General features: G+C 57.3%; 1 protein-coding gene across 6 annotated transcripts in view; it reads left to right on the top strand.

Annotated features, from left to right (window-relative positions):
• Positions 1-391: 391 nt before the first annotated feature.
• Positions 392-11,336, top strand: part of RIPOR1 (RHO family interacting cell polarization regulator 1) — a 32,066-nt gene continuing 21,121 nt past the window's right edge. For 2 of the 6 annotated variants that reach the window (XR_011698857.1, XM_071567226.1), the window contains exon 1: positions 9,317-9,464. Coding sequence is in view for 3 of the 6 variants with exons in the window: in XM_071567226.1 (XP_071423327.1) it covers positions 9,386-9,464 (79 nt within the window). In the remaining 3 variants the exon portion in view is untranslated. Of the gene's footprint in view, positions 767-1,490; positions 1,917-7,111; positions 7,331-8,301; positions 8,413-9,315; positions 9,465-11,336 lie in introns of those variants that run through there. The other 4 variants (XM_071567230.1, XM_071567229.1, XM_071567228.1 and 1 more) reach the window with 4 other exon arrangements.

The raw sequence follows: 11,336 nt of genomic DNA, 5'->3' as shown, positions 1-11,336 counted from the left end.
CAGTGCCAAGTGGACCAGCATGTCATTGCAGGGAACTGTTGGGCCCAGCAGTAGGGAAAACTGAACAACCCCTTGGGGACCCTTCCTGGGCCTGCACAAGGGCATGGGAACTTGTCTGGGGACTTCCAAGGCCCATGGGTGGAAAGGCTCAGACAGCCCCTCTGGAGCTGAAGTAGCATCTGGGGGCAAACATTTCTCTGCTATGGGGAGCCCAGCAGCTCTCCAGGCTCCTGAGATTCACCTCAGTGGTGGGAAAGGCTCCTAATTCCCAGGGTCTTCCACCAGTTGCCTTCTTCCAGACCAGTATCCTCTGGCAAAGACTTACTGCACCAGGAATTGGAGTCAGGCAGGTCCATGATTTGGGATAGGAGCAGTGAGGACATGGAGAGTCCTGACCTGACTTGCCAGGATCAGGGCAAGACTCATTTTGAGATGGCAGTGGGCAGAGCCCCCATGAAAGGCAAAGCCTGCTACAGGAGGAGAGGGTCAAAAAAAGGAAACAGAGAACGGAAAAGGGCTGCTCCTGTGAAAGCGATGCAGCTGTGGAGGTGGAGCAGCAGACAAGAGGCAGGTCACACGCAGCCAGCACACAAGGAAGTGCTGGGACACCGCCCAGCGTGGCCAGGGTGAACAGGCACGGCAGCTCCAGGTGCAGCAGATCTTGACTGGGCAGGGAAGGACCAGGAGCAGAGGCAACCAGAACCACAGGAACCAGGAGATCCCCTTGGCAGGAGCCGTCTTCCAGCCAAAACTTCCTTCTGCAAAGGTGTGGGCACTGTCTGTGGCGTGGGGGTTGGGGTAGCAGGATGGTCATGGTGGGTACATCTCTGTGCTGGGTGGCACTGCGGTCCTAGGGCTCAGACCCAGGGGTGACCATTCCCAGAGCCACCAGCAGTGCAGAACGCAGATGCTAAGAAGGCTGGATTGTCTGGGATTGCAAGTGCTGGGGTCCAGGGCTGCCATCAAAGTACAAGGACCCAGCTTAGGTCCATGAGAAATGGGGCTCTGGAGGAAGAACCTCCTAGTCCCTGCAGCATCAGGGCTACTGAGGAAGCCAAGTGGGACCAGCAGATAATGTGCTGAGGCTTCCTCTGGCATGGCCATGGCTGTGGCACTGGGATTGCTCCATTGCTATTGGTCCCTGCAGAGCCTGGTGCATCCCTTCTTCCTCCCTATGTTATTGTTAGCTGGGAGGAAGCAGCTACCCAAGTCCCACCTCAAGCCTTTAACCCACTGCTGCCTGGCCTGGTGCTCTCCACTCCCACCAGCCAGAGCCAGGAAGGCTCCACATCTTCCTTAAAAGGATGGTTTGATACTGGGAGCTTGCTCCAGGCTTTGCTTTTCAGCAACACCCCCTAGCTCATCTTCCCCAAAATACGTTGTCTCCCATAACCCCTCTTGAAAAGGGTGGTCTCTGGCATTGTCACCTCTAAGGTCGTGAAAACTTTCGATGCCAATGATTCCCTCCTTCCTCTCTCTTGCCCTTTTAGTTGGTGGGATCCTGCCTTGTGTTTCCTCTGGAAGCCCCCCTGCTCTGATCTGGGGGGCAGCTTTACCAGCTTCGTACAGACTTAACCCAAGCATCTGATAAATGGTTTGGCAGAAATCCAGCTTGGGGAAGAAAACTGCAGCACTTCACCAGCTTCATTTGACAAGCTGGGGTTTAATTGAAGCCTGAGATCGCCAGAGGTGCTACTTGCCACTCCTTGGGGAAGTAGAAATCAGATAGACATCTCGTCAGCCTTCTCCAGATTGTCATCTTCTCACGCAACTGAACTCTGCCAAATTGCCCCCTGATTCTCTCCGGGCACAGAGGGGACTTCAGTGTCCCATCGGCACAGGCTGAACTGTGCCCTCCTGGTGATGACCACCAAGTGACGCCTTTCCTGAGCATCAGTGTTCATGCAGGAGCAGAGGTAGGTCCCAGAATCACAGAATCTGTCCAGTTAGAAGGGTCATCTGGCTGGTCACCCAGCCATTGAGCCTGATGGGCTCATACGGAGATGCTCCATGTCCCCTGCAAATACACCACAGATACTGATGTGACCATCATATGCCCCAGTGCCCCACATGCACCCCCAGAATAAACCAGAGGTTTGTCTGGTCCATGTCCTGGGGCCCTGGACATATGGATCTTGGAAAAAAAAACCATTTGGTAGCACAGGAGGGTGCATCCATGGGTCACAATGAAATGTTCTCCCTTCCTCCCACAGCTGAGCTCTACCCACACCTTTGCCCCCAGCAGTGCCCAGAGTGATCCTTTGGCCGTAGCACCCAGTCCTGCTCTGCAGGGTCCTGCTAGGGGTTTAGAGCAGGTCAGCCTCTCCCTGCCCATCCCATGGCACCAGCTGGGCCTGAATTTCCAGCTCTTGCAGGACAAGTTTCTGGGTGGCTGCACCTGAAGCTGGCACTGTGCCGAGATGCCAGTGTGCCTGTCCAGTGCTGTGTATGGGGGGCTGTGGAAATGGCAATGGGGTTCAGCTGCCCAGGGCATGCCACGGGCTAGGGCAGGCCTCCTGCTGCTGTCTGCAGGACAGGAATCACCAGAGGGGTCAGCCTCTCAATCCCCAGCATGTCAGCACACATGCATCTGTTCAAACGCAATGAGTGGCACAGGGACTTTGGGGTGTCCCTGGAGACCAGCAGGTACCTATCCCATCTGCTCGAGCCACATGGTTTGTGTCCCAGCCTTTATCAGGGATGCAGAATGCTGTGTCTGGGATGCCCAGTCCAGACCCAGACTTATGCCCCTGGACCATCTTTCCCCCCTTGCTGTCTTAAGGGAATGGAGTTAGACCCCGTGATGGCAAGAACATAGATCCAAGCTCATTTCAGTGAGCTCTCTCCCTCATGTCCCTCTTCTCGGAGCCAGGGAAGTGATGCTGGGGAGGAACTTGGCTCCTCTTGTTTGTTATTACAGGATAAAGTTATCCTTTAAAGCAGAGCCAGTGCTGTCAGGGCTGCATACCATGCGGGAACATTGCTCCTTCCCAGCGGCTCAGGACACTTCTGGTTATTGTACTCGCACAGAGCCAGCCCAGCCCCAGGCACAGCGAGGGGGATGCAGGTGGGGGGATCTGAAGAGGAGCCTCCAGGCAGTTTTCACACCCTGGGAGAGTTGGAAGCAAAGGGAAAAAGCCTCTCTCTGGAGTGAGACTGCTCTTCTGACTCAGATATGTGGGAAAGAGGAGCAGAAAGCAAAGGCTGGGAGCAATGGAAGGGGGGGGTGTGTGTTGTCTCCTGAGATGCTGCCCTCACTCCATCTCAGCTGGATACCCTCTGGTGAGGACAGACTGCTGGTTCCAACTGGGGAAACTGCTATGCCCAGGCTGGGCAGTGGTGTGCACCCATCTTCACCCCAATCCATGAGTCCAGCTTGGCATCTCCAGGCCATGAACAGACAGGGAGAGGGCTGGCTTCTCCTTCAAGCTCCAGCCTGTCCCTAGAAGTCCCAAATCCAGGGGACCCACCTATCCTGTGGTGCCCCAGAAGACAGCCCAGCACCCCAAGGTTTTCCAGAGAAGGGGGTTTCTCAGCAGTACCCTGGCCATCCCACCCATGCTGGACCCTCAAGGGGGAGCTGGGGGCTTGCTAAGGCCTTGACCCCCCCCTCATTGAGCCATGACGTGCCTATGGGGTGGAGGGGAAGGAAGCTGACCCGGTGGAGCTGAGCCAGGGATAGCTTCCTGGCAGTGATCTGCAGCCTCCAGCACCTTCCGTGCTGCTGCAGATGGCTGAGAGTGGGACAGAAAGCAGGCAGGGGGCTGTGCAAGCCCCTTCCAGCCATTCCCCAGTTTGGCATCCACCCGCTTTGTGCCGTTCAGGAGGCAAACGCTAGCTGGGGCCCTGACACCGCCACCTCAGCGGGGTGTCGAGGGAAGCCTGACTCATCCCCAGCAGGAGAATATGAGACTTGCACATGTAAACAGAGCTGGCCCCAGTGCACCAGGACACGTGACAGATACAGGAAAGACTGACTGGAGCCGCAGCTCAGGGCTGGTGGCATCCACACATGTGCTAGAGGCGTGACAGAGAGCCAGAATGGGTCCTCCTCAGGGGAGCATAACTTGGGTGGGGAGAATATGGCAGGATCCTTGTTATCAGCATATCCCCTCCACCTCTGCTGTCCCTGCACCACCGGGGGCTTTTAGCAGCTGGCTTTATCCCTGGTCTGCCTGTTTGGTTGCATCTGCTTTCCTCCAGGGACACCCTTCCCACTGGAGTCAGGCAGATGAGGTGCAGGATGACCAGGGCAGTGGTGGAAAAAAACTCATGGATGTGGCATTTGGATATGGTTTAGTGGTGAGCTTGAAAGTGCTGGGTAATGGTTGGACTTGATGATCTTAGACATCTTTTCCAAACCTAATGAATCCATAATTCTATGAGAGCAAAGCTCCTGAGATGCCACCCCATGGTGCCAGCTTCAGGAGCAGAGTGAGGCTTGTGGTGTCAGGAGGTCTCCCTGCATGTTCTTTTCCACAGGGATAGTGAGAGTGTGGTGCCAGTCTCGAAGCATGAAGGCTCCCTGGGTGTCTGTTCCCATTCTGGGAGTAGGGATCACTCAGAAACTTCCCAGCTATTCAACACGCTCTCCAGCACATGATTTCCCCTTGGGTTCATACATGTCGTGCTGTGGGCTCTGGGCTGGGAGAGACACAGGCCAGCAGGGAGAGGAGATATTACAGCACTTCCTATGCTTGCTTACCCTGCACAGCCGGTTTCATTTCCTTAATCCCCATCCCAGCATTTTCTTTGTTGTTTGCTTTGGAAGGAAGGGAGCTTTGCTGAAGACTGGTGCACTCTGCATGGAGCACTTTGACACTCTGGGAGATCAGCATGGTTGCCCACTGGCTGTTCCCAGATGGATTCTCTCTCTGCTCTTGGGTACAGCAGGTGCTGCTCCACTCAGCAGTGGAGCAGACTGGGGTGTGTGGGGGTGTGCTGCACTGCTTGGGAAGGACCATATCTATATGCATTTGCATACAGCTCTGCCAATTTCGCAGACTCAGCCCTGCCAAAGCAACTCATGCTCCAAATGGCCTTTTGCTCTTGCATCTCCTATAGCACCAACTTTGGAGCAACATCTTCCTACCGCAGCCAACTCGATGGGCTGAGTTTTGCTTCACCTGGTGCGATGTTGAATCCTCAGGCTGCTGATGCCTGAGGCTGCTGTGGTCCAGCTGGGCCTGGCCCAGTCATACCAGCCTCCCTGCCACTGGCTACATGTGCTGTGCTGTGCTGGTTTCTGGGCTTGCCCATGACCTCAGCTTTTCTGCTCGGTGTTGGACAGTCCCACCAGACTGTAGGAATATTGTGATTCATGAATACTTTTGGAGTGATCCCCGTGGGTGTGTGCCTGGGAAGATTCCCGCAGTGCTGAGGTGGGGTGGCTGTCTGGTTGCAGGGGGTGCAGTGGTCTCAAGGGATATTCAGTCTCCAAGCTGAGCTGGGACAGGGGTTGGAGATGCTGCCTGCCACCTTCCTGGGATGAAGGAGGAAGTTAGGAGAGGAGACAGCTGGCTGATGGCCAGAGAGTCTGGGTCAGTGACGTTCTGCTGCTCCCTGCCCTCCTTGGCCCATGCTGGCGCTGAAACTGATGCAGTCTCCATCTGGATGTCCTGGCTTTGCTGCAAAGCCCTGACTTGTTCCTGGTTGCTGGCCAGAGTCTGAGGGAGGTGGCCAGCACCCACTGCAAGCCAATGCAGAGTAGGTTTGTGGTCATTCCAGGGGTGTCCTGTCCTCCCTTCTCCAGACCTCACAGGCAGGCACAGTGCTGGAACAGGCATCTCTGCCCCATGGAAAGGGACAGGCTAGGTCAGGGTTGTGCCTCAGCCTGCTGCCACTGTGAGCTGGCCCCAGGCATGTCAGGGAAGGTTTTCCAGCAAAGCTCAGAGGACCTGCTGGTACAGCCCTTCTGTGCTGCTGGCCAGTTCCTGAGCATGGCCAGGGCTCTGGTGAGTCAGCTGTAGTGGCAGGTCACATTGTTCATGCTGCATCAGTGCCACACTGGCTCCCTTAGCTTTTTCCCAGGTTGTGTTCCCCAAAAAAGCACAACCTTGTTTGTAGGATAAGTCCAATGCTGGGATGCTGGTTGCTCAGCTCCAAGGTGGTGGCAGGCTCTATGGAGCTGAGGCACCTTGGTTGCTCATGGGGATGATGTCTGGACTCTGAGTCTGCTCAGCACCTGTGATTGTCCCAGTGCAAGGCTTGGAGCCCTGGCCTGTGTGTACTGCCTTGCTCCAGTGCTGAGCAGGAATGCTGAGCACGCAGGAGCTCCAGCCTGGAACCAAGGGCTGGCCTCCAGCCCTCCAGAGAGAGGGGAGAGGAAGACGTGGCTCTAGGCCCAGCCTGCAGTGAGAAGAGCAATTTGGGCAGAGACCCACAGCATGGGGCTCTGCCAGTGACTCAGACCTTTTTCTGCACTACAGCAGGCAGATGCAGGCAGCTGGCATGGCTGGTTTCTGAAGCTGACAGGGAGAGGGAAATGTGCTTAGTGTGATCCTGGGTCATCAGAATCTGGAAAGGTGTAATCCTGTGCTGGGAGGAGCTGGATGATGCCAGATGGTTCTCAGACAGGGTGCCCTTGTGCTCAGGGATTCCTGCTGCACCAACACCATGCTTCCGAGTGCTGGCAGGGACTGCAGAAAGCCTCCTTCAGTGACAGGAGTCCAGGAGTATCCTTCCATATCCATGCTGTGAGGGTTAACAAAGGAGTATCCTTATCCATACTGGGAAGGTTAACCTAGGAATATCCATCCATATCCATGCTGGCAAGATTAACCCAGGATTATCCATATCCATAATGAAAGGGTTAAACCAAGATTAACTGCATCCATGCTGGGAAGGTTAACCCAGGAGCATCCATCCATATCCATGCCAGCAAGATTAACCCAGGAGTATCCATATCCATAATGAAAGGGTTAAACCAAGATTAACTGCATCCCTGCTGGGAAAGTTAACCCAGGAGTATTCAAATCCATGCTGGGAGGGTTAACCCCTGCCTGCCAGCAGGCAGCATACTTCCATAAAGCCAGGAGGGAGTTTTGGGGGACAGGCAGGTCAGAGGTGCTGCAGGAACTCATACAAGAGCCTGTCTTTGCTTTGCTCCTAGAACAGCCGGTGCCAGCCCAGCCTTGGCACAGGGAGTGCTTGGCTCCATGACCCAGCCTGGCAAGGCAGGCAGGCGTGTGGCCAACAGGAGGGTGCTGCAGGCAACCCTGCCAGCCCCAGCCTGGCCAGGTCCCCTCTCCTGATGTCTGCAGAGATACAGCTGCTCCCCATCCCAGCAGCAGCCAGGAATGGGGTTTTTCCTTGGGATGGTGCTGCATAGGTAAGCAAAACATCATGGTGTGGGTCAGTCTACCTCCAGGCACCCCAAGTTTTTACTGAGAAAGTGGTCAAACCCTGGAACAGGCTCCCTGGAGAGGATGCCCCAGGCCTGTCAGTGCTTGTCAGAGGCATTTGGACAGTGCCATTAACAACGTGCTTTGACTTTAGGTCAGACCTGAAGTGCTCAGGCAGTTGGCCTAGATGATCCTTGCAGGTCACTTTCAAGTGAAAATATTCTCTCTCCTCTGCTCTCTTCTCCTCTCCTCTCCTTCCATTATCCTATCCTAAATGATCAGTACCTGAAGATCTACCTTGCTGTGAGGGAGTACATAGGACCAGGTGTGTGGTCTTCAATTGTGGTGAGGGGGCCCAGGTAAGCACTGGTGGATAAGGGCATGGAGTGACAGGACAAGAAGGAATGGCTTCAAACTGACAGAGGGTGGGGTTAGATTGGGTATTTGGAAGAAATTATTCCCTGTGAGGCTGGTGAGGCATTGGCATAGATTGCACAGAGAAGATGTGGCTGCCCCACCTCTGGAAGTGTTCAAGACCAGGTTGGATGGGGCTTTGAGTAACCTGGTCTAGGGGAAGGTGTCCCTACCATGGCAGGGCGGTTGGAATAGGTTGATCTTTAAGGTCCCTTCCAACCAAACCATTCTGTGACTGATCAACCACCTGGCTTGATGGTGGCTTTCCTTGTCAGCCCTTTGGTTTGGCTTTTCCCTAGTGGCCTCAGGACTTGCTGTCCTCTCTCCCATCTTTGCATCATTTCTCCTTCCCTGTAACCAGGCTAGCCCAGAGGACTGGGCTGGGAGCTGGGACGCCCTGGTTCTCACTGAGCAACCTTGGCACCTCTTTAGTATGGCCCCAGGAGAGTGACAGTGGTACAATGATTTCCTTGTCACTGATACTGCCCTACTCTGCTGAGCTCCAAGACCTGGCGATGGTCTAATTAGTGTTTCTACCTCACAGGGCTGGCGGGAGCACTGCTCTGTCTCATCCCTGCATGGAGGATGTCTCAGCGGGGCTGCAGAGGCATCAGTCCCATTTAAAACTGGGTCAACTCAACAGGATCTAGGACAGGTAGGAGAAAGATGGGCTTGGGAGAAAGGAGGGGAGCAGGGTGCATTCCCCCAGTAGGCACAGTGCTGGGGGAGTGTGGCTTCCTCTTCTCTCCACCTTCAGAGGTGCTCAGAGGTGTTAGGGTTTAGGACCTGGATTGGTAGTTGTGGAAGGAACAGCGTGTGACTGTGGCATCCCTCGAATGACAACCTGCATTTGCACTGGGGTCACTGGTCCCCTAGCCAGGGACCCTGGGAGGGCTCCTCTGCTCCTTCCCCATGGAGGTTGGAGACTGGTGGGATGAGAAATTCAGGTGGACTTGCTGCTCGGCAGAGGTCTGAGCATGGCTTGGTCAGGCTCAGAAGGTGTGGGAAGGTTCTGGGTACCAGAGATCTGGGACCAAGGATATTTGGCTGTTCCCTATGCCACCGGCTGATTGCACAGCCTTGGTTATACCACTTACTGCTGGGCCGTGCAGCATGTTCAGGGTGTGTCAAGGAGCGCTGAAGCCTGGGAGGCTGTGGTGGCCCTCGTGGCAGGAGAGAGGGGGTGTGGGAGGAGATGGGGGCTCCAGCCATTGCTGCCCTGACAGGGGAATGCTGTTGACACTTCGCGCGCGCAGGAGGGCAAAGAGTCCGGAGCCAAGCGAGCTGGGCTGATCCCACACCCCTTTCCCCGGGGGAAGTGGGATCCTGCTCGGGCTCTCGGTGGGGCTGGCGGACCCTCGGGGGGTGCTGGTGGGCCGGTAGGGCCCGACCCCGCAGGGCTGTGGCGGTGCTGGAGGTGGCGGTGGCAGTGGTGGCGGTGACGGTGGCGGTGGTGGCTGCGGTCTCCGGTCTCCTCGGGGAGGGAGGCGCTCCCGGCCATGCAGCCGCCAATGGCGCTGGCTGGGCCGTGGTTTCCTGCCGAAATCACATGGCTCCCGCGTTTCCATGGAGAGAGCCGGGGTGGGCGCTGCCAAGAGCCTGCACGAACTCCCCGATTGCTCCCGTCCATGGGAGTGGAACAAAGGGGATGCACCGAGCCAGGCCCGTTCTCGCCCCGTGCCTCGTCCCCCTCCTCTCCTGGGACATGTGAGTGCCACCCGCAGCTCCGCACCCCGCGGTCACAGGGGGATCGGGGGGAGCGGGGTTGGTGGCTTTAGCAAGGATACACCCTTGGGGGGGCCACGTCGCCGCAGACACCGCCCGCGCCGCCTCCGCCGCCCGCGCTGGTGGGCGCCCCACGCCGCGCGGGGCTGTCCGGGCACGGCGGGACCGGGCACGGGGACACGGACACGGACACGGGGATCCGCTTCTCCTCCCCACTGCGGGTTGGGGGGCAGCTCCGCACCCCGCGGCACGGCCGGGACCGTGGTTGCAGGAGGAGCCCCCTGACAGTGGGATATCGGGTCGAGCACCCCCCAGTGTCACCCGGTATCCCCCAAACCCGGTCCGGGATGTATGAGCTCCTCCAGCCACTCTTTCGCTCCCGGGTTTGGGATGACGCGGGTGGGATGAGCCATGTCCTGCCCCGAATCCCTTGGGACTTCAAGAAGGAGTATGGGCAGGGGTACGGCGGGCGGAGGGGGAGCTGCCCGTGTCCATATAGGGCCGTGCCCGAGCGTCTGCGGGACGCCAGAGCCACGGATCCCGTGGGAGAGGCTGCACCCATCTGCCCCCATCCCACCCCTGCACCCAGGCGGGACCCGGGGGTGCTCCTGAGGGACCTGGGTGCACCATGTCAGCTGGGTGCTGCCTCCTCCTCCAGGGTGACGGAGGGAGGAATGCTCGGAGGAATTAATGAGACAGATCTCGCTTTGTTGCTGGCCCGATCCTCCTGTCTCCCAGCCCTTCCCAGACTGCCAAGAAGTGCTTGTGAAGGCCTCGCACCATTAACCCGTTCCCTGCTGCACCTCTGGCCATCCCAGGGCGTGCAGACAGCCTTAGCGGGTTTTACCCTTTCATGTTCCCGGAGGAGACTCCTGAGGGAAGTCCTGGCCGTCCTGTAAACCCCATATTGGCCAGGGACCTGTCTCCTGGCTGGTGGCCTCACTGCATCCCCTGGGCAGGGCTGGGACATGAGTCTGTGACGCCACGCAAAATCCGGCAGTGCAGGGCTTGTCACCAGTTTGTCACCAGCAGCGTTGCCTGCTCTCAACTTGTTGGGGTCGCCGATGCTTTGGTCCCCTGGGTGGAGAGGAGCCGTGGTGGCATGGTGGTGTCCCTGGCGTGGTGGTGGCTGAGCCGCCATGGAGGTCATGGCATGATGGTTTGAGCATGGGAACAGGGGCAGTGATGGGCAATAGCATAATGGGAGGTGTCAGGGTAGGCAGCTGAAAAATGTTGGGGTGCACCCAGGGGGGAACTGCTGATCTGCAGGGAAAACAGCAGTGGGGACAGGAGTATCTCTTGTCAAGCCTTGCCTGAGGCTCCCTGGCCAGAGCTTCTGCTTTGCCCAGGAATCCACAGCCTGGGTTGAGTGGGGTGCCTGGGGTGAGCGTTGTCTGCTGGACAAGAGGAGCTGGATGAATCTAGGGATGCTCCCCAGAAATGTCATCAGCCTGGGCTCCAGCCTGTACCCACAGCTGAAGCTCAGAGAGTGCACTGGAGCTCCTGCCGTAGCACCGACCTAAAGGACAGGACCCTGGGAGATCCATGGCAGGCAGGGAGCTGGCATTTGGGATTCCCAGGGCACAGTGAAGGCAGCCCAAGCCCTGGCTTTGCGTGGGCTGAGGCCAGTGCTGGGCTGGGACGAGCTCCCTGCCGCGTGCTTTGGGGTTATTTATAGGGCTGCCATTTATATCGCTTCTATTTCTGCTGCCGTGTGGGGACCGTGTGAGGAAGCAAGGGGGGAGGACTGAAGTCTGCCACCGCCCCAGTGCCCGGATGTGGGGTGCTCAGCCCCTCCAGCAGAATCCCTTGCTGGCAGCATTGGTGCCAGCCTGCCTATGGGTAGAGCCTGCC

Source organism: Pithys albifrons, chromosome 12, assembly GCF_047495875.1.
Source record: "Pithys albifrons albifrons isolate INPA30051 chromosome 12, PitAlb_v1, whole genome shotgun sequence".
NCBI classification, from domain to species: domain Eukaryota; kingdom Metazoa; phylum Chordata; class Aves; order Passeriformes; family Thamnophilidae; genus Pithys; species Pithys albifrons.
This window is presented reverse-complemented; position numbering and strand designations above follow the sequence as displayed.